At 41.5% G+C, this 24,091-nt stretch overlaps 1 protein-coding gene across 1 annotated transcript in view; it reads right to left on the bottom strand.

Moving 5' to 3' along the window:
- The window catches only part of LOC135239430 (ras-GEF domain-containing family member 1B-A-like), a 78,878-nt gene that overhangs the window by 48,009 nt on the left and 6,778 nt on the right, over positions 1–24,091 (bottom strand). The window contains exons 2-3 of the mRNA XM_064308075.1: positions 8,099–8,146; positions 2,817–2,870 (exon numbers count right to left, since the gene is read on the bottom strand). Coding sequence (XP_064164145.1) covers positions 2,817–2,870; positions 8,099–8,146 — 102 coding nt within the window. The remainder of the gene's footprint in view (positions 1–2,816; positions 2,871–8,098; positions 8,147–24,091) is intronic.

Below are 24,091 nucleotides of genomic sequence, written 5' to 3'. Positions count from 1 at the left end.
ACAGCTACAGGACATCATTAGTTTCTGTAATATATGTGGTAAACGATGCATACTTAATATTGATAAATAAAAACACCAGGAGAGTGGTTTGTAAATGGCCACATAAAGGAATACAGTTTTCAATTTTCCGCATCTGATAATCTGCAGCTTTTGAACTTAAAACACATTAAAAACTCATTTCAAAACATTTCAATTTTCTAGGCAAGTTCTAAATGTAATGCCATTTGAAAACATTTTATGCTTTTTATTTATTCTTGTTCAAAAACAAATCATTGTGAATGCTGAAGTTTTTGAAGTTGAATAACATCTTTTAATTGAAATCGATGTTCTCTGGCAATGAAAACCTGTGGAACTTTCATCTTTCACGACACTATTTCAATTACGTCAAAAAACCTGGTAAATTATGTGGAAAAACAACTAAATCCAGACCAATCGACTTTTAATACATTTAAAGATGCATTTTATCGTCACTGTCACTATCACTGGTTACTTTTATTTCAGGCTTGAAAACCCTTTTTCAGGATATCACCCTCACCCTCACCACCAGAGGATATCCAGGAAACACAAAAGTAAAAAATCCATCTTAATTACAGCCCCATGGGAGTCTGGTGGCCAAAAGAGATACCTTTATAGTTTTTTTGGTGATAAATGGGAACAGAGGTGTCTATAAATCTGCAGGCTTCATTATGGGTCCAGGGCTAAGTAATTAAATAAGCCGTTTGCCAGTTGGCAGGCCTGGGCATTCCTTCCTCAGACAGAGCCACTTTGCCTAATATATCTTACTCACCAAGTGCCGGGGCGCTTAATTATGTCCTTTGTTGCTGTTAATTGGGTTTTTGTGGTTCCTGCCATTATCATTTACATTTCAAAACAAAATGGAGTCCGTGGGGGCAATCCTTTCTGTGTGACAACCAAAGATTAGATATTGATGACTTTTTTTTTTTTGTATACGTTTTCTTCAGCAACATATTTCACACATATTGTATGGTCAGCATTGCTTAGTGGTTATGAAAGTGTATATGCAACTTTCAGTTTGTCAGGGCCTGATGCCAATTTTGAGCAAGGCTCAACAATATGTTCAGCTGTATTTTATTCTCTGCTATGAAATCTGTGAACTGTAATGGATTGAGTATTCAAAAATGACATAATGAATTACGTTATTGTGCGGTACATGTTTTACTTCAGCATCCTTAATATGTCTTGCTCAAGGGAGAGTGACTGTCCCCTGTCTATGACACAAATGAATACAGTGTGTTTCTTCATGTCATTCTTAATTAAGTTGACTCTTACTTCTGTAATCTTGAACAGATAATCGAGATGAGCATCATGCATAGATTACAATTTTTATATGTTGTCCTGGGGGTACTGTAGACTAGACTGTGGTAATGAGACCTAATTGTGGAGTTCCTGAAATATATAGAAATTGACAGGCCATTGTAATTACGAACTATTTCTTCAGCAACACAGACAAAGTCATGATGCACACAATCTTTATAATATATATTTTTTGATAATAAATACCTTTGAAAATACATTTCTTTTTCTTGATCGTAAAATTTTAGTTTTTTTGTCCTCAACCTACAGCATAGATAAGCATGTGACTGTTTTTAAAAATACTACACCATAAAATAGCAGGGCTGTGGCAGGCCTATCTCAACATGGCAGCAGAAATCATCAGCCCTCTACTCCATTATCGCTGGCCGAGAATTGTCCTGCTAACACCGCCCATTACGGAAAATAGCCAAGTAGCCGCATGACTCAGAGAACGATGCTCCAGGGAACCGGTCAGCTGACTGATCCGGTCCCCCTCAGCAGAAGGTTTTGAATGCACTGGCCCCCGGTTCATATCCACCATTTCCCCTTTCTTCTGCATGTCGGTTTCCCCTGCGCAGCACAAAGTGTCTCTTCCCACACTCCACCCCTCCCACGGGACCCCCTCCCTGCCAGTAGACACAACAAACCCACGTCATCACTTTCTGCTTTTGGGGTTGTGGTGCTCTTACCCTCCCTCGTTCATACTGCAGATGTTAAGGGGATATAAAATGCTAAATAATAATAATAATAATAATAATAATAATAATAATAATAATAATAACAATAAAACTCTTTAAAGACAGATGACAACATAAAGGTATGATTGCCATTTCCCCCCCACAATTGATACAAATAAGATACTGATATTTCTAAGGAATTGCAAAAAGGAATATTTATAATCTTCAAGAACTGTGCTTGGGCTTGGTTGTTGTATTGTAAGTATTCCTTGTTCTCTCTTCTGAGGACCATGCTTGCTTCCCTGCTCTTTAGTTCTCCATTAAAGTGGAAAAGCCATACTTTATGGTTAGAAGAGTCTCCATAAAACATGGAATCCTCTTTTATTTAGTAAACATTGATTTGATTTATTTGATTTTTGATCCCCTAAAGGCCCGTTTCAACGTCTTTAAATTATTTTGGACAGTAGAATTTTACAACAATTACTGTTTTGAAAATAAACAACTAGCCTGATACATGTGTTTTATATACCCACAATTAGATGCTATACAATGGATCAACTTTAACAGGCTGAAAGGCAAATTATGCATCCATTACAAAAGGAAACTGAGTTGTTAAAGCAATACATGCAGAGATCATTTCCAATGTTACTTCATAATCCTCATATTCATGAAGCCACAATTTCATGCCAAATATGTAGCAGTTAAATTATGTAGACAGTAAACAGTAATTACTAAAATCCCAACTTAGAAACTAGCCAAACAATTCAAACAAGCTGTATCAACGGTACTTTACATTACCGGTCTACACAAGAGAATCAGACTTACCGTTCTGTGATCAAATGCTGGTCTTTCATTGGTCAATGTGCCAAAGATTGTGGGCTGAAAAACAGAATACATTATGAATATGACATCCTTGAAGATCACTGATCACTTCTTACTGTTGTGTCGTGTATTTATTTTGCCCGTTTGAGTCAAAGTGGGACGCAGTCGTGCCTTTCACCAAAGTTCAGTCAGTCAATTAACCAACCAAAACAAATGCATTAACTCACATTCCTGCTACTGAGTGCTCAGTAAAGACCTGATCATTTTGCAGTCAACCCTTCAAATCCATTTTAAGTCTTTGAGAAAGAATCAATCAAGTAACTGTCACGCTCTTTCGTCACAGCCACTGACCTAGCAAACCAGGCATCTTTTAAATTCTGCAACTACACTCACGGAATAGTTATGCACTGACAGGTGTCTAAACTGAGAGTAATGGACATGGTCTGAAGTTTATTTCAGTGCAGTCAGGCCATCACTCATTAAATTAATTAAAGTTGAAGCCTTGCATAAATGGCTAGTCAGCGGACTAAAGTGCTTTCATGGGCAAGCTTAACACAGAGCTCCCAGAACAATTTAACAACTGACAACGAAAACTCTCAGCATCTTATATGACATCACACACTGCAGTGGGAAGAAAAAGAAGACACTGGTTACATTCAGCTCTCTGAGATCAAAATTATTTAGCACCAGTTGGGTGTCATTTTTTCAGTAAACAAATAGGTTATTGTGATCTGACCTCCATCAACCCAGTTGCATTTGGGAGTGTTTCAGCAGGATGTTTTCTCCTTTCTTGTTTTATGAAAATGACCTTTCTGGTCAGTCATGCACCTGTAATATGCCTGTACCAGAAATTTTGATTCTGGCCCAACTGCGGAGGCTTAGCTGGTGAGTAGTGTATAGTGTATAGTGAAAGAAAATTGCAGAGGCCAAATGCTAACATCTAGAAGGAGTTGTGTGATACTGTGCATCCTGCATAGAACAGATGGACACTTGCGACTGGACTTTGCAAACTGAGGAAGGCGATTTTTAAATTTTTTTGATTCTTTGGATCTGACTTGGATCCCGTTTTAATTGCATCACGTCTCATCAGTCTAAACCCTGTCGGCCCTGCATCCTCTCTGTCTGTGGCTAAAGACTTTGAAGACATTCTCTGACAAAAATGCCCTTGAGGCCTGTCTGAAATTTTAATCCTGCTGTACCTTTCTCTCCTTTCATGTGTAAGGGACTTTCTGTTCTCTCCACCCCTTCCCCCGCGTGACCTCGTCCAGCCCTTCAGCCAAAGTGTGATGCTAGACCATTGCTAGCTGTACGAAAAGCTGTACAGTAGAATGAATATTTTAATAATCACTATGGCCATAGTGGTCTCACACAAACTCGAGCTGAATTACCACTGGACGTTTTACTGTGTATGTATTTAAATTGAACGGATATGACACTGCCATTTTTATAGCTGTTCTCTGCATGGGAACTATATATTGACAACTGAATTTATTTGGTTTTTGGTGGGTGATAATGACAGTGCAGAAGCCACCATGCATACCAGCTATTCAGCAGAACATTTGCCAGCTGTCTCAGTGGAAATATGTCATATGGCATGGACCAGAGGCCATTTATGTAAACTCTCTACCTTGCGTGACACTGGCAATAGTTATACGCTTGCATAACACAAACAAAGAATCAGGAACCAGGGCAGAGCAGTGGTATTGACAAGCGTGTCAGCCATGGAGCTGGGCGTGTAGGCAGAGATGCTTGTGTAAAATCCCACTGCTCTGTGAGCTTGCATACTGATGTTCCATTATCCACTCTGTCTACGGTGACAGTAGGGACATGAATCTTTTGATGGTACAAGGAATCTGCCTTAACCAGTGTCATCACTCATTTAGGGCGACTTTGGTCATTGTAGAAGTATTCATCATCCTTTGCACATCAGCAGAACTAAAGGTAACAGGCATCAATCTGGCTCAAACTCAGCTGTGCTTGTGTAGAAAATGACTGACCCACCCCGCAGTGTTTAACATGCGGACAATCTTCTTAAGCATTATTACACAAGGAGGTTTGATCCATCAAATATTAACAAGATCGCAGGAGCATTTAAACATTAATTATGTTTTCGTCTATTGGATTTGGCACATATTCCATGTCACATATTTTTTTCATTTGGGAAAATTTTGCATGGACTAAAGACAAATCCAGTGAAGACAAAATGGAGAGCAGATAATATCCATTTACAGAATACAAAATTCTACCTAGGCTCAACAGAATAACTATGTGATACATTAGCCTAAACTAATTAAATTGCTAAATTTAACACCGGTGTATTTAGAGCCTTCGTTTGCACTGTATGGTAAACAGTGTCAACAACATTCAATACAATAGCATCTCTTAAAGCTGTAGAACAAACTCAATGAATGCCTATAGGTACAAATCAGACAAAATGCGTTGAGCTGTGTCTGTTAGATCATTAGGTGAAATTAACGAGATAAAATGATGATAAAATGATAAAATCAAATGGACATCTGAACGCAACGGAAGACAAATAAGTCCCCAGACAGACAGCCTATTGGCTGTGGAAGATGAGATGAAATAGCCGAGGAGTCTTTGGTAGCCTACCCAAAAAGGATGTGCTTAGCAGTCAGTTGGTGCAACACGGTATGTTTGCAAGCATTGCACAACTTACCGTACAGTTTCTGTATTATGCACCAGTATCAATTATATAGAAAGACATTTATGAAAAAGTGCAGTCTTTTATGGTTCAGCCAGCTGTATTATTAATTAACAAATAGTCAAATACTAGCAAACCATTTTTGTCAGTCACTTTACAGAGCCTGTTTATTGGTGCATTAAGAAATTGCTTTAAGATCTATATCACCCATTTGGGGAATTGTACGCCACCTGAAAAACTTACACTGCAGAATACGTCTTTAGAATATCACAACTGACAAATGTGTTCGATAGCCTTATTGGGGCTACTAAATGAAACAGCAGCTGCAGCCTGGATAACTGCAGTGTATGTTAAGCAAGTGAATGCATCCCATAGGTGCTTTAGAGAAGTGTGTGGGTTCTTCCAGAACCACAGAAAAGGGATGGATGCACTTGCCCTTTCACCCCCTTTTCGTTCTGTCTGATTGCACAGAAGCTGTACGTCAGTCCACAGTCAAATGACGGAGAAAACTTAATTTACTGAAAGTCGGTGGTGTTACTCCAGGAGTTACTCGCGTTCTGCTTCTTTGTTTTGCAGTGTGATCTTTGTTTCCCTGAAGATGCTATACTCAAGGGTGTCATTCTGCAGTAGTGAGCCCATCTATAGGTCAAAGCTAATGCTGTAACAACCATTACAGCAATGAGCAATGCTGCTGTCGCACATTAAGCTACATTCAATACATACAATGAAGGCTGAAGATGGATTGCTTTGATAACATTATTGTGAAAGCTAAGGCTCTGCAATACCAATGGCAGGACATCTGCTTTCTGGCTATGCTGAGGAAGGTGATATCAAACAGGTTTAATTCTGCCATTGTTTCACTGTCATAATGTCATAATAAAGTCTTCAAAGGGGAAAATACAAGGGCATGAAAAAGGGTATCCTGTGACTCAAAGTGCTGATGGATAACTCAAGCACAACAAGTCCTCTCTCAAAATATGGCAGAGGACACCTCAGATGTGTGGCTTGGACAGGTTTCCAATAGACTGTCTGTGTGTGTTTTTTCTTCTATTGATTTCTGTCAGCAAGTACACATGGAGGGAGTACATGTTGAGGATCTATTTATATATTGCACCTTTCCACATGACCAAGTAACTAGACAATACAAGTTACAGAAAACATACAGTTGGATGACATTTCTATTTTATCTCAAAAGATGGAATTCCACATGCCATGCACCATTAAAAAGAAACTACAAGCATTGTAACAACTGGAAAGTGCAACCAGCAGGAGAAATGACTCTCTTAATTTTTACATTGCACATGTAAAAAGTCAGGAGTTAATGGCTTATTATACACTCCTAAGACACCAAAATACATACCCTGATAGTAATCTCTCTTCTGTGTTTCCCTCATGTACGGTACTTCTGTGACATACACACAAGCACTGTATCATCAACAGAGGACTACTTCTCACTAAATGTCTTAACTTTTACAGCTGCATTGGACACAAAAGTAACTTAAAAGAGGTATGTAAAATTGATAAAGGAGTGCATATTGCCTTTCTGACCCAATAAAACAAGACAGTTTTGTCCAGTATAAGTTTTGTATTTTTAGCAATGACTTGAGCTGGGCCTTGATTTACTTTGTCTGCTTCCTGAAATTTTGTGTGAGAGCAGCTTTTTCTAAGCTTTCCTGAACTAGGGCAATAAAGTGATTGATGTTTACTACTACCAGCCCACCTTGGGCCTTTACAATTATTTTCTACAGCACACACCACAGTTCTCTTGTATCTTGCACACCATACTCATGTGATCTAAAAGTTACAATACTTTGAATACCGTAATTTTTTTTTACCTCAGTAACCTTAAAAAAGCAGAACAGAACCGTGTGCATGTAGTGCATATAGAGTGCCAGCATATGTGGGTAAAACAGCTTCCTTTGTTGGCCACAGCTTGGAGGCTGTGCATGAGAACTTGTGACGACCTTCGTCAAGTGCGTGAGGCCTGTGAGGCCCCGGCTCCTATGGATGAAGAGAATTGGAAACCGGAGAGATGAAAGAGTGCGTGCTCTAAGCAGTCTGAAAATTCAGAGATGAGCCATGCTGGTAGACGTGCCAGGGATCAGAGCTTGGTCCCCTGATTTATGCAGGGGTGCACGGTGTGTGGTATTCTCTGGGTTCCATTGTTAGAGGGGAAGGAGCACTGTCTATTGAAGGTCGAGGGCTTTTTTGTTCACGCATTCAACATCTTTCAAAGGACACAAAAAAATCGACAGGACATTGTATGTTGTGAAACGCTGTGCTTTCATGTTCCAGAGTTGAATTTTTCAGTTATTTTTGGTTAATGTTGGTTAATATTTTCAGGTTAATATTCACAGAGATTTAGAATCCCATCATTTTTTCACAGAAGGAGAAATGACTGTTATTTAATGGCTTTATGTTCTTTTACATACATTGTGTATTCATTCATGGTCAGTTTTTATGAGTACACATTGTTCCTTTTCCATAATTAGCATAATTACACAACAACATCAACAACAACCACCATATAAAAATAAACTATTTTATTTCTAGTGTGATGCAACAGTAATTTTACAAGTGGGAAACAAAGGATTTTAAAAAATCTAAAAAATGTTTAACATACCCGCTGCTTGGAAACAAGTCTGAGACCCATGTGGGGCTGGCTTCTGGACTGCAGGGAGAATAAGAGAGAATTAAACATTAGGTTACACAAGCCATTACTATTTAAAAGCATTTCATTATATTTTATATATGCAAATTAAACGTGACTTTACTGATTAGTGTGCATCTGAGCAGCTCATTTTGCACGGCTATGGTTTTCTGACCATCTACAGTACAATATAAAACTGCAACGAATGTGATCTCTATTCCAAATGTAATCTCACAAATTGTCTGTTTCTCGACCAGTTTAGCCAGTTATTTTAAGCTTTTGTTCACGGGGAAACCAGTGAAACCGCGCCATTTTAACCGTCTGACTCCCATCCTGCGCTCCTCCGGTCACACGGAGCCAGAGTCGACCATTCGGCAGCACGTCGGCTTCCACTTCTGGGGAGTGGCCGACACTGACAGATGACGAACGACAGAGGTGGTGCCGTGTGCGCCACGAGCGGGGCCATTTATCACACCTGCGTGACAAATCTCTGGCCTGCCGCGCGAAAACAAATGGCGCTCTGCCCTCTCGCCCAGCAGGGGACTACAAACAGGGAATTAAGGGTCCTGCAGCTGAGTCTATTTCACACCAGCTGCATCAACATGGCAACCCCCGCCCCTACTGAGGAAATGCAGGTTACTGAGTCAGGGTCTGCTGACACCCACCGGGCAGGGTACTGTTGATTTACATCCCAGCCTCAGAGCCAGCTGTGTTTAGGTGTAGGCTGCATGGCTGCTGGCGAAAATGAGCGGTAATTCACATATCAAATTTCTCAATTAAAGCTTTCATCACTCTGGATATTGCGTATCTCCAACACTGATTAAAATATACAAATTTACAATGACTGTAAAGACTCATTGTAATAGCAGCTATTCCCACAGTTAACCAAGGGTTTTAAACAAAAATCTGTCATTTTTCATTGTCCCCTAACACATTATGTAGTCTACTTTATCACAAGTGCCAGTTCGCTAAAGAAAAACAGCAATAGGATTTAAGCTATTTAAAAAACTAAGTGCATTGCTTCCATATGGCAAAGCTATTTCAAAAACTAAATTAATTTCTTCCTTATGGCATGTATGTGTAGCAGAACACCTCCAGAAGAAAGTGATCGAGCAGGAAGAAAACCTCAGATCCGAGAGGAAGCAGTAAACAGGGAGGACCAGTGGCAGGGGGAGGGGGGGCTTGGCACACTCTAATAATATTCAATCCCAGAGCAATGCAAGTAAAAGCACTTGCCCTTGGCTACTGGTCACTAATGTGCCAGGATTGTGGAACTGGTGGGTGGGGAACTTTTGCTAATGCTCTAACCTCTCCTTTAATTAGATGACCATACTGAAAACCAATCTGAGAATGGAGAGGGGAGGGGGGCGAGAGGGGGGGGGGAAACTAAGGACACATTGGCTCAAGGAGTGCATTCAAAAATTCTGATAATGGCTTGTGGTGTCCATTTTTATATAATTTTCAGAGGAGTGTTCCGTGCAGACTTGTGCCCTTTATATAGAAACATTTAATGTTACAGAATGCTAAATTAAAAACTAATATTAAATATTACATTAAAAAACTAATTTTTTTTTTCATCTTTAAAAAGGGACATGAGTATGAAGCAGTTATTGTACATTACATTCATGGAATGAATACACCCTTATGCTCTTGCTTTGGATCTGGTTGTGTCACAGGCAGTCTTACTCATTAATGTTTGAATAGGATCTTGCTCTGTGCTCCTCTGCCTGGTGTTCAGATGGTTAATGCAAAAGGTGTCTTCTGTGGGCTTATGGGCTCAGTCCAGGTGTTAGGTTATTCATTATGTTCACTTTGAGGGCGTTTGGTAACACCCAAGAGGGTGTTTAGGGTGAGATGGCAACCTGGTGAGTCAATTGTTTTTAAGGATGCACATGCGCAGATTTCTGCTGGACTATTATGGGCAACACGGGGCAAAGCCCTGACAAATGTTCCATTTTTAGAGACCATTAAAGCTGGCAAAGCTAAGGAGCATGGGAAATCAAGTAGAAGCACACCTTTGCTCTCCTTTGACCTATGTTGTGATAGTGCTAGTGTAAGTGATATGTGTTTTGTGTGGTTTCTTCTTGTGCATAATTAATTTCCACAATGGTCTTCACGCTTTACCTTAATAAATTATTATCTGACTGAGGAATAACAGATTCGTTGATATTGCTGATGGATGAAGGATGAGGCATTGTGTTGCCATGGTAGCAGAAGTCTGTGAAATGTATTCTATACAGACTGAGGAGCTTCAGAAAGCCAGCATCATTACCTCAGCTGGCCCTGAGTCCATGTGTCTTTCACAAGTTCAGAATCTGAAGTACATACTATTACAACTGCCCTAAATGGAAGTCCAAACTGCTAAACCGTTAGCTGATTCCACTATGACATATAAATTATTACATGCACTGTTTAGCTCACACTTTCACCTAGAGCACCTAATATTCTTGACAATTACATGTACTGTACATAACACAGATGTAATTTATGGGATCAATTCAGGCCTGCAATCTTTACTAAACGCAAAATGGACATGCCCTTCTCAGGAATCTGAAACCGTTTGTTTGCAAGCGCAGCTCTTTAACCCTGTCTTCATGTGATGTGGCAGGTTTGTGTTAGCCCTGGGTTCGAGCTGACAGGGGGGAGAACTCCCCTGGGTCCCAGCACTGTACTCTCGGTCTGCACAAGCCTGCTCCCAGCACCTTAAACCCAGCATTGCACAAACATCACAATGGCTAAAATGGGATAAAATTATATACATTATAAAGTACTACAGACTGGGCATTCTCTTCAGTATCATCCTTTGCAGGCAATTATCCTCTAAACATTTCCTTTTGAAATGCCACTTCAGCAGGAATAATGAGGTTGCAATTTTCCTGCGTCTTCGCTTTGTTTTCATGAAATGGGCCTCTATGGTGATCATTATTCAGATATTGTCATCTCCCTGCATGGGTCATGTTGTTAATGAGGAACTGATGCTTCCATCACACATTTCTTTCAGATAAATAAGTCATTTTCACGCGTTTGGCTGACTGTGGAGAGGAGTGGGGTGTGACTGTATTACATTATTATAAAAAAAACAAAAACAAAACAATCCTTTGAGGAAGAGGTCGTCTAGTTTCATATTATTTCTACAACCCAGGAGTTTCTCAATTTGAAAATTTGGTTGTCATAAGCAATGAATGTTTAATGTTGTGAGGCATTGCATTAACAAGCACGATTCATTCATTGTGCTGAGTGTCTTGAAATTAAGAACATATCAACTGAAAACAGCCGCAAACACCAGGGGCGTAATGGTGACTTTTTTTCTTTCATCAAAGCAATGATGGCCTAATTTAAGAACCATTTAAAGCATCGTGGCATCCATTTGTCTTTGTTGTCAGCAATTATAGTAGAGACTTTCACTCAGCTTGGAGTGAAAAATCACTCAAAACTCCCCACCATCCCCACTTTACCCCTCATTTTTCTGACAATGCTTGTGGGTTAAATGAACAGTGATTATAGCAGCAGTATTCACTGAACAGCATTTCATTTAGCAGAACCCAACCTTGCATGAAGATTCATTTATCAATGGATATGCCTTAGTTTTGTGTATGTTTCCGCCCTCTAGTGGATAATAAACAAATAGCAATTTCTGCATTGGCCTGTGGATGTAATGAGATAAGAGAACCAGAGCAGTCAAGACAAAATGAAACAATTTAATGTGACAGATGGGCACAGCCCAACAGATTATCATAAACCAAAATAGCCCATGCACCCCTATGCACAAATAATAAATGCTAAAAAAAGGGCCACAATGGAAATAAGCCTTAGGGCTTTATTGTGTTTTTATCCTTCTGATGATTTCTGTATCTGTGGCATCTCTGGCTAGAGGGGCCACTTGTATTTTAATGATCAATAAAGAATTTCAATCAATAAACAGGTATTCGCCCACTGACTGCCACTCGTGCTTCTTGATTGGCTGATTCAAATTCAAATTCAAATTCCTACAGCCAATTACAGCCCAGCAGCCTGTGTAAAAACCCACCTGGCGGCCCACCTGTCAGCCATCTTTTCCATTGATTTGTGTGAGTTTGTGCCTGGTCTAGCATTTATTATTTGTGCATAGGGGTGAATGGGCTATTTTGATTTATGTCACATTTTCACCTGTTGTATTTTTTTTATTTTGTGTTAAGTTTGATTTAATTTTAAGATGGTCCTGGTTTTGTTTGTTGTTTTGGCCTTTAAAGGGAAGTAACATAAGTTAAAAGTGACATGGTAGGCCAGTGGTTATGTACTATTCACTGGTTGGATGCTGCTGTGCTCAAGACTTGTGTGTGGAGATTGTTGCTTATGCTTGGTGAGAGTTGTTGACAAGAAGTGAAAATTATTTTTTAAGTTTGCATCTCTGGTTTTTTATTCCTGTGAGGAATTTGTGGTGATTTTGATATCATTTTCTTCTGTTTTATGGCTGCGTTGCTGCTGTGCTGTTCAGAAGCGTTTGCTACTGACTGGACATTGCTGCTGTCTTTGCATTTTCTGGACTGATTATGTAGCGATCTGATTGTGATGTTGTGAATTAATTGTAGGTGTATAGATTTTAGCTGTGTTGTTGCCGAAGCCCTGGTACTGACTTGAGTTAGTAGCATTTGAGAGAGAGTAGTTTAAGTGAGGAGCTAGAAGCAATGCTGCTGCTGCTGCTGCACAGTTGGTGGTGTTGGTGGTGGGTTGTAGGTGGATCTGCCAGAAGACATCAAAGGTAAGGAGCTGGTTATGTACTTTCACTGGTGGAATGCCCCTGTGCTGAAGTGCTGTGTTTTTTCTTTTGGCTTTTTGGAGATTGTTGCTTGCTAGAGTAGGAAGTTCTGGTGCTGATTTGAGAGTTAGTAGCATTTGAGAAACTACCCTCTAAGTGAGGAGCTAGAAGCAATGCTGCTGCAGCTACACAGGTGGTGTTGGTGGTGGGTTGTAGGTGGATCTGCCAGAAGACATCAAAGGTAAGGAGCTGGTTATGTACTTTCACTGGTGGAATGCCCCTGTGCTGAAGTGCTGTTTATTTAATTTTTTTAAATATTATATTTAATTAGGGCAAAATGTGTAGATTATTTCGATTTCCATTTTGGTTTTGTCATTGGTTTTTCTGGACCGATTATGGTGTTGTGAATTAATTGTAGATGTAGAGATCTTAGCTGTGTGTTGCTGATTTGAGTTGGTAGCATTTGAGAAACTACCCTCTAAATGAGAAGCTAGAAGCAATACTGCTGCTGCAGCTGCACAGGTGTTGGTGGTGGGTTGTAGGTGGATCTGCCAGAAGACATCAAAGGTAAGGAGCTGGTTATGTACTTTCACTGGTGGAATGCCCCTGTGCTGATGTGCTGCTTTTTGATTTTTCTTTTGCCTTTTTGGAGATTGTTGCTTATGCTACACTAGGTGAGAATTGTCATTGAGGAGTGAAGATTAAACATTTTGCCCTAATTAAAAATATAGATTATTTTGATTTCCATTTTGGTGCTGTCATTGGTTCTTCTGGACTGATTATGCTGTGATATAATAATATTATGATGTGAATTAACTGTAGGTGTAGAGAACTTAGTTGTGTGTTGCTGAAAGTTCTGGGACTGATTTGAGTTGGTAGCATTTGAAACTACCCTCTACGTGAGGAGCTAGAGGCAATGCTACTACTGCTGCACAGTTGGTGTTGGTGGTGGGTTGTAGGTGGATCTGCCAGAAGACGTCAAAGGTAAGGAGCTGGTTATGTACTTTCACTGGTGGAATACTGAAGTGCTGTGTTTTCTTTTGCCTTTTTGGAGATTGTTGCTTATGCTACAGTAGGAAGTTCTGGTGCTAATTTGAGAGTTAGAGAGTAGTTTCTCAAATGCTACTAAGTGAGGAGCTAGAAGCAATGCTGCTGCTGCAGCTGCACAGGTGGTGTTGGTGGTGGGTTGTAGGTGGGTCTGCCAGAAGACATCAAAGGTAAGGAGCTGGTTATGTACTTTCACTGGTGGAATACTGAAGTGCTGTGTTTTCTTTTGGTTTTTTTGGAGATTGTTGCTTATGCTACACTAGATGAGAATTGTTGAGCAGTGAAGATTATATTTTAAATTACGGGGAAAATGTGTAGATTATTTTTATTTCCATTTGGGTGCTGTCACTTTTTCCGGACTGATTTTGCTGTGATATGTGGATTAATTGTAGGTGTAGAGATCTTAGCTGTGTGTTGCTGATTTGAGTTGGTGGCATTTGAGAGTAGGTCAGGTGAGAAGCTAGAAGCAGTGCTGCTGCTGCACTTTTGGTGGTGGGTTGTAGGTTGCCAGAAGACGTCAAAGGTACGGGCATGCTTATTATTTCAAAGCTGGTTTTTGCTACTAGTTTTCAAATGTGTTGATGCTTTTATTTTTTATTTTTTTGATGCTGTGATTTTTGATGGATAACTGATGCTACAGTGATGTCTGATTGTTTCATGGTCTTAAAGGAATATAGGAACTTGGAATTCATTAGAATGGTTTCAGATTTGAGTGAAGAGCTTTGGTTGCTTTTTTGTGCTGGTATGTGGTTTTTAGTGACGTGTTGGAAAAATGTTCCTGGCAGAGTCGTTTGTAGATGCTTGCAGATTTTAGCTTTGAGCTTAGAAGGGCTCGGCGGTTATCTGCGTTGCAGATGATTAAATTATTGTCTGTAGTAAATGTGTAAAATAGGATTTTTGAGTGGTCTGACTGGCTTACTGATTGAGGTTCAGAGTTTGCTTACACTATGGATACCATAGCCATATGTGCCCTGAGATGGATAGTGGCGACATGGTTCAGGAGGTAAGAGCGGATGTCTGGCAGTCGGAGGGTTGCTGGTTCGATCCCCTGCCCTGGGCGTGTCGAAGTGTCCCCGAGCAAGACACCTAACCCCTAATTGCTCCCAACGAGGTGTGTGTCTGTGTGTCTCTGTGTGTCTTTGTGTGTGACTTTGTGTGTCTGTGTGTCTTTGTGTGTCTTTGTGTGTGTCTTTGTCTTTGTGTGTTTCTTTGTATGTGTGTGTGTCTCTGTCTGTCTGTGTGTCTTGTCTTTGAGTGTTTGTTTGTGTGTGTGTTTGTGTGTTTCTTTGTGTGTCTTGTCTTTGAGTCTTTGTGTGTGTTTGTGTTTCTTTGTGTCTGTGTGTGTCCATGTGTCTTGTCTTTGTTTGTGTGTGTGCCTGTGTGTTTCTCTGTGTGTGTGTTTCTTTTTGTGTGTGTGCCTGTGTGTTTCTTTGTGTGTGTGTGTCTGTCTTTGTGTGTCTTGTCTTTGAGTCTTTGTTTTTGTGTGTGCCTGTGTGTGCGCGTGTGTGTGTGTCTGTATGTCTTCATACAAAGACACAAAAGCGCTATATAAATGCAGTCCATTTACCATAGGTGCACCTTTAGCCCAATTCATGCTGGGATAGGCTCCAGTCAGCTCCCTCCCATCACTGCCCTCTGGTGAGAGAATGTGAGTATGAAGAGAATGAGACAGAAGTAGACAAGCTGAGTGGGAGAAATCCTTCCACTGGAGCTGACCATATCATGGAATTGGTCTGATGAAGATGATGAAAATAAGCTGCTGATATGCTATTCACTTGTGGAAGAGATGCTTGAGTGGATGCAGATGGAGGAGAAGAGCTTTGTTATCCTGCTGTAGAAGTGTCATGTTTTTCGGGTGAACATGACCAAGACGGATCATCGCGCTGTAGAACTAGGCATGGCCTGGCTTGATGCAGAGGTTGGCTTGCACTACATTGAAGGTTTGGACCAGGATCTCGTCAAGGTAGACACTGCAGGCTGTTGCTGGAATGTCCTGAAGTATCTGTTCCATCAGTTACTTGAACATTGCGGGGCTGTCTTAGGATGAGCCGGTGCCAGGAAAGGAACCTGCCAATATCCGCTATCGAGGTTGAGTGAGCTGAACCAGTTAGCACCTGCTTTGCTGTCCAGGATGTAGTCAATGCTGGGAAGAGGCTACAAAGCTTTGCAAGTCAGTGTTCAATTGCCTTTCGACCACACGATTAGAGGGAGATATTTTTCTTCCACACCAGCACTGTTAGGGACTCTCAGCGACTCTTGGATGGGCAGATCATGGCTGCTGCTAACCTCTACCAGACCATAGCCTCCACTTCTTCCCGGCTCTGGGTCTCACATTAAGACTGGAAAGACTTTGTTCTCCGGAAGGGGCTTAACAAGCTTGGAGAAGACTGTGCTGACAGCACCAGGCCTTGGGTCTCAGGAACACCATCTTTCTCCATTTTCTGCATCTAGTCATCTGAGTGATTTCTTGTCCTTTTCACAGTCATTGTGTCACAGGGTGAGCAGTTGAACCACCTCCCAAGGCTTCTGACTGGCTTCTCTGTTTGTGCTGGAATCTGCTCTCCATCCACTTTGAATCAAGTGATTGTCATCCACCTTGTCCTTGCCTCTCTTCAGTACCAGTGTCCTTGAATCGCTGGGTCTGAAGCTCATCCTTGCTTAGGCAGTGGATCTGTCCAGGTCTTCAGACACTCATTTCTCCTCTTTCACTGACTATGTAGTGATGGTCATGCTCTCTGTGAAAGTTCATGTCAGTGGTTGCCACACCTTGGATTTTGTCTTGGGCCCTCTGCTTGGTCTTTCAGCCGAGTCCACAAGGATGTAAACAGCAGCTATGATGAACACTGCACCTTGTTATTGCCCAGCCTCTACTGTTTGGTAGTATAGTCACGTACTGTTACCCTCACCCTGAAATCATTAAAATAAAAACTAATAAAAATAAAAAATAAAATCTCAAAATTAATTAGTAGAAATACCTTACCTTAATAAATTAGTTAAATTAGTAGACCTTAATAAAACTCAAACCATAATAAAAATGTATTTTAGAAATTTATATTTAAAAAATAATTAACTCAAATAGCAATAAAAATAAACAAAAATAAATAAATAGTAATTTAGAATAGTTAGTTCAGGATGAGGGTTATAGTGTACGACTCTACAACCAGAGGCTGGGAGTGGCATGGTTATGGGGTGCACAGTGTCCATCATTGCTGTCGTTTACATCCTTGTGGACTCGGCTGAAAGACCAAGCAGAGGGCCCAAGACTAGATCCAACATGTGGCAACCACTGATATGAACTTTCACAGAGAGCATGACCATCACTACATAGTCAGTGAAAGAGGAGAGATTGGTGTTTGAAGACCTGGGCAGATCCATTGCCTAAGCCAGAATGACCTTCAGACTCAGCGACTCAAGGAGGCTGGTACTGAAGAGACACAAGGACAAGGCAGATGACAATCACTTGGTTCAAAGTGGATGGAGAGCCGACTCCAGCACAAACCGAAAAGCCAGTCAGGAGCCTTGGGAAGTGGTCTGGCTGCTCACTCTGTGACATGGTGAGTGATGAGGACAACACACCGCACACATGGCTGGGTGCAAAGGGTGGAGCAGGGTGGTGTCCCTGTGTAAGCCAAGGTCTAGTGCTATCAGCATCCTCACCAAACTCCTAAACCCATTCCGATGTACAAACTCAGTATCAGCAGTGGAACCAGTGGACAGAAACATTTGCGCAGAACCTCCTAAGATTCCAAAAGCTTCAGCAGAATTGGTCTTAATGGCAGTGGAACAAAATGGCAGATGCCTTTCAGAGAAGAGATTGAGGACTGCAACTGCAAGAACTAAGTGAGGTGAGCATCGATCAAGGTTCACATTGTGGCTCTGTGATTTTCAACTGATGGAAAGAAGACTTAACACTAGGGCTTATTCCCCTGGAAGATCATTTGCAAAGCCCTTCGATGAGGACTGTGGAGTTGGTGAAGGAGCACAAGCAATACAATTGTGCTGGAGATAATGGTGCCATAGGAAGAGCGGTTGGAGGAAGCAATGAAATAAATCTACTGAAGTGTCAATCACTTAAGGATGAGTGCATGGGGAAGAGCTGGGCATCTAGGTGCTTACCAGTGGACATGGGATAAGAGGCTTCTAAGGACAATGGATGCAGAGGAACCTGAGGATTCCTGGAGCAAAGACCGCAACATACAAGACCATGTGGAAAAACGGCTAAACAAGAAGCAAGAGCATCAAACCATATTTGACTGAAGAGTGCAGAGGAGTGGATCAGCTACCTGGTTCAGGCCAGGCCATTGATAACAAAGTTGTCCTCCAAAGAAGGAGGGGGTGGTGGGCAAGAAAAACCTAGAGTCTTAGCCAATGGAAATAGACCCAGGTTGTTTCCCAGGTTAGTTACTCTGAAGGTAGCTTTAGTGTTTTTTTTTTTTTTTTTTTCACCGTGGGTGGTAAGTGAATTCTAATTCACCAGCAAAAACAAAGATGTCATCCAAAGAGTGGGAATGGTGGTGTGAATTGTAGCATGGCTGCACACTACATTAGTCCCCCGGTGGCTAGCTAGCCTCTGCTACACTAATCTTCCCCCCCCCCCCCCCCCAGATTGGAGCAGGACAAGCTGAGTACTGACGTGGTATCAGAAGGTGGCTGGCTACGGCAGGTGATGAAGACCAGGTGCTGGCAGAAGACCCGTTGAAGGGGGTGAGGTGGTCACAGTGCAGAATGAAGAACCATTGCCAGAATCATGTCCAAGAGGCGCCACAGGATTGTACAGGAGCCCTCCCAGTCACTGAGCATGTCATGAAAAACAGGTTTGATGACCTTAATTGGATGCAGAAGACTGAGACGAGCTTGCAGTAAAGGTTAGTTCCTCAGAGGTCAGAGGTCAGTGCTGATCTTTCTGTCCATTAGTTCAAGGATGTAAACAGCAGTTTTGATGGACACTGTGCCACCCCAGCCTCTTGTTTTATATTACAGTCACACACTTGTATCCCTCATCCTGAACTTATCGAAGTAGTTCTGTAGGTTAAATATAATAATAATCGCAACAATAATAATAATCGCAACAATCGTAATAATAATAATCGTAGTAATAATAATAATCGTAGTAATAATAATAATAATAATCGTAATAATAATAATAATAATAATTGTAATAATAATAGTAATAATAGTAATAGTAATAATAAATTAATTAAATAAAAATATTAAACTCTAAACCTATCCCTAATAAAATGAAAATATTTAAAAATGGAAATAAATAAAATAAATCAAAATAAATAGAATCAATAGAAACTTAAACCATTCAAAAGAATAAATAAATAAATAAAAAAACTAAAAAAATTTTAAAAAAAGGTTCAGGATGAGGGTTACAGTGTGACTGTTTTTCCAGAGGCTGGGGCTGGACACGATTAAGGTGCATGGTGTCCATCACAGCTGCTTTCTGCATCCTAGTGGGATCTGCAGAAAGACCAAGCAGAGGAACTAGAACGAAATCCAAAGTGCCGCAACCACCAACATGAACCTTCATGAATGGCATAACCATCACTACTCAATCAGTGACAGAGGGGAGATGGGTGCTTCAAGACCTGGACATATCCATTACCTGAGCAAGAGTGACCTTCAAGCCCAGAAGTTTGAGGATGCTGGTACTGATGAAAGGCAACGGCAAGGAGCATGACAGCATTTGGCTCAAAGTGGGTGGAGAGTAGATTCCAGTTCTCGCAGAAGCCAGTCAGACGCCTGGGGAAGTGGTATGGCTGCTCACTCTGACAGTGAGTGTGAAGAGGACAACATACCGTGCACCTGACCAAGTGCAGAGGGTGGAGAAAGGTGGTGTGCCTGTGTAACCTAAGGCATTGTGCTGTCAGCACACGTTCCTCCTCAAGCTCCTCTAACCCCTTCCAGTGTACAAATTGAGATGAGGTGCTGACATTCCTACAATGATGGATCGGGGCTTCCCAAAGCTTCAGGACAAGCTACCCTTCAGAGATGACATTGAGGACTGGGCCTGCATGGACAAACACTCCAGGTCAGCAGTGAACAAGGTTCACTCTGTGGCTTACTGTGATTGGCAGTGGATGAAGAGGAGTCTTGCCTTTTTGCAGTGGACCATCACTGCTCTCAGGGTAGGATTGGTAGGAGTGAAGGAGCACAAAGGAACACTTATGTTGAAGCTGATTGGCTTGCTCAAACCTCTCTTCCCATGGCACAATGAAAACAACTGAAGTACTACTGAAGAACTGGGTGTATGGAGAACAGCTGGACAGCTCAGCACTTATCCCACTTTCATTGTTAAGAACTTTCTAAAGATAGTTGATACGGGGGGGGGGGAACTGGAGTAAAGAGTGCAACATACAAGACGATGTGCAAAACCACCAAACAGGAGGAAGTAAGAGGATCATACTGAAGAGTGTGGAGCACTGGATTAGCTACTTGGCTCAGACCACAGCAATAATAAGAAAGATGTCCCCCGATGAGGGGGGGTGGTGGTGGGCAAGAAAAACGAAGTACAAGATCATGTGCAACACAGCTGAACAGGAGGAAGAGAGCATCACACTGGCGTTAGCTGAAGAGTACGTAACAGTGGATTAACTACTTGGCTCAGGCCAGACTTGCAATAACAAAGACGTCCTCCGATAGGGGGAGGGGGTGTGTTGGTGGACAAGAATAAAACCAAAACATGCCAACAAGTATTGTTGAATGGATGACTTCAGATTCAGCATAGGTTGAATGGATTCAAATTCTTCAAAAAGCCAGTCGGAAACAGTGGCAGGGCATTGGATCAGCCATACAGTTCATTCTGGGCCTGATCAACCCAGTCTGTGCATTCTTCAGAGAGTGTGTGTGATAGCATCAGAACAACTACTGATGAAAGGACCTCATCTGAGGATAACACCAGAGGCAGTAGTGTCATTCTGGTGTCCACATTTGAAGGGTAAATGTGTAAATAATTTTCTTAGGAGATGAGGGCAGTTTTTCCACATTGTTTATGCCCCCAATTCTTTCAGTTGTACTGCAGGATTGGAAACTCCTGCATCACCAGGATCACAGCATTATTTCAGGTAAGACTCTCACACTTTATTTCTGTTTTTATTGTGTGCAATTACCTGTAGTGGCGGAAATGTTTTACATGTTTGGTTTGTGGTATGATCTCATGACATTGCAAATTGTATATGTTTCAGCAACTCTGCTTCTACTTTGACAGCTGTTAAGTTCTTGCATGTTAATTATGAAGGACTCACTAATCTTCTGTGAAAATGCATAATTGCCAGAAAGCAGTTTGTCACCTGTTGGATTTTTCATGCTGTTCTGTAACACCGTACCAATCTTGATCTTTCCTCCAGAAATTAAATGGAGCAAAGACAACATTGTCTGGCAATAACAAAGGTAAATGTACTGTTTCTCTTTATTGCTTTCATGAAGTAAGGTTTTGCCAAATTTAACAAAGACCACACCAAACACCAACAGATGCCAAGTTAAACTTTGCTTTGGGTTTGTAGCTGTGGTATCCTAATAGGGTGTGCTGGTTTAAACTGGATTTTGAAGCAGTGTGGAGGTGCACTAAACATGGTGCAGTTCTCCCATTCTGCTGTAGGTGCTCTTAATCTGTTCAAAAGTTTCTAGTTTTGCAGTCACCACACACACACACACACACACACACACACAAGGGTAACTCAAATTTGCATTCATGCAAACCAGGCAGTGCACATACAGTACAGAATTCTCTCCATGATGAACGCAACTAGCCCCAATTTAAGCTCCTATATACAGTAAAGATGTTTATGGAGGATAAAACTGCAGCATTCTGTGGGCGATTTGAACGTTAGGTCTTTTGCAGGCTACGAATAAGGACAAATTTGAATGCATAGGCCATATGTCCAAAACATGTTGTGTTGTTATATATATATATATATATATATAACATACACTGAACAATTCGACCTCGCGCTCTCCAGTCCGTAATTTTGTCAGTGTGCCACCATGATATAACTGTTCAATACGTGAGTTGTCTTGGTCAAATGTGTCTGTGGTTTTAAAGACAGGCCAGTATGCACAGTGGAGCTCCTGTTGAATCCATATGGCCTGGTAATATTGTAGCCGGTTGACTGAACGTGTAGATGGTACATCATAATGCAGTGTATACGTTCGGTGAACGGCGGGTAGATGTGGTGGAAAAACAATACTTGGGAAGTAATAGACTATTATTACTGAGGAAAAAAGCAGGTTAAAGAAACTTGTTCCTGGCTGGGCTTGAACCTGGGACCCTATGATCCATAGACTGTAACATTGACCACTGAGCCACGATTTTGATTGGTTTGTGAAGGTGAAGGATTGGCTGGTGTTGGTAAAATGTCCAATAGGGAGACAAATGAATGTTTTTAAGGGCTGAGTGTCTGTGGCTGTTGTGGTTATTTCTGTGGGGAACCCTGAAAAGTGCGAAACTCTTGTTGCTGTATAGGTATGGGGCATGCCGCCCCGCCAAGACGTAACTTGGCGGGATGGCATGCCTGCCATCCCAATTTCCAGCCTGGTCTGTGGTTGCTAGGCTGACTGGCTTGCCTGACATTGGACATTTGACATGCAAGTCAAATTGCATGGTTTACATACTCCAAATCAGCTTTTTTTAAAGGCTAAAAAAAAGAAATGCATCAAATTGTCCTTTTTGATATGCTGTGTACATGTGAGACATTATTTAATGTCATTCATAATGTGACTTGCTACATAAGGTGTTATAATGGATAACAGCGCTTAACATTATTTAATATACCACTCTTTATAATAGCATTCCTGCTATGAGCATCCCTGCATGATATTCATTATTGGTGAGGGTGTGACAGTGAGGGGACAGTGTCATTAGCTGAGAAATGTCAGCGTAGTGATCACACCATCCATGTATTCAGCTCCAGTGGCGTTTTTGGTTCCGATTGTGTCTTATGAGTCAAAATGCTCTCGTGTTTTACTTTTTTACCCCTTTAAACTGAAAGATCACAAATACGTGATTAGAATTTCTTAAATCAACTTTATAATGCTGATGTTACAGCCGCTACTGGTCATTTTTATGGGAGTACCACAGGGATCTGTACTGGGTCCTCTGCTGTTCTCCATATACACCAAATCTCTTAGTTCAGGTAACAATTCACATGGCTTCTCCTATCATTGTTATGCAGATGGCACTCAACTCCTCTTCTCTTTCCCTCCTCACAGGTTGATGATAAAATATCTTCCTGCCTGGCTGACATCTCTAGCTGGATGGCCATCAACCACTTGAAGCTCAACCTCAACAAAACTGAGCTGCTCTTCCCGTGCAAGACCTCCTTACTTCGTGAGCTCTCAATCACGGTTGATGGCACCACAGTGACTGCCTCTCACTCTACAAAGAGCCTGGGGGTGGTCCTGGATGACCAGCTGGACCTCAAGGAGCACATCAAGGCAACATCAAGGTCCTGCAGATTCCTTCTGTACAACATCAGAAGGATTCGACCATACCTGACTATGCACTCCACCCAGCTGCTTGTCCAAGCTATTGTGACCTCCCACCTTGATTACTGCAACTCTCTCCTGGCAAGCCTGCCAGCTTGTGCCATACAGCCACTACAGATGATTCAAAATGCTGCTGCCTGACTCATCTTCAACCTTCCCAAATTCTCCCACGTCATTCCTCTGCTGCGATCACTCCACTGGCTACCGGTTGCTGCCAGGATCCAGTTCAAAGTCCCCCCTCGCCTACACTGCAGCCAACAGGAGGCCCCTATCTACTTGCAGGACATGATTCGATTCTATACGTCTGCTCGACCACTCCGCTCTGCAGCAGCAGGGCGCCTTGTACCCCCTCCCACCCTACCAAAGGGATCACAGAGCTTCTCCACCCTAGCTCCCCCAGTGGTGGAATGAACTCCCTGTCCCTCTTCGAACCTCTCCCTCACTACCCATCTTCCTTCGTGGTCTTCAGACTATACCTGGACTAACTGCCACCACTCTGTGAATTTCACTTTAAATCCCCCCTTTCATGACACTCATGTTACATGTACCTCCATTCCAGCACTTTTTTGTAATTTGTATTTGTCCTATATTGTAGCTTGTTCTTCCCCCTAGTCTGGCTTGGAATAAGTTAGGTCAGAATAGTGTTCACTGAACTGAACTGTGTTCCTGGCTAGAAATAGCTGTACGAAATGAGTATC

The sequence above is a fragment of the Anguilla rostrata genome, chromosome 14 (genome assembly GCF_018555375.3).
Source record: "Anguilla rostrata isolate EN2019 chromosome 14, ASM1855537v3, whole genome shotgun sequence".
Taxonomy (NCBI): Eukaryota; Metazoa; Chordata; class Actinopteri; order Anguilliformes; family Anguillidae; genus Anguilla; species Anguilla rostrata.
Note: the sequence above shows the minus strand (reverse complement) of the source record. Positions and strands in the feature narration are given on the sequence as shown.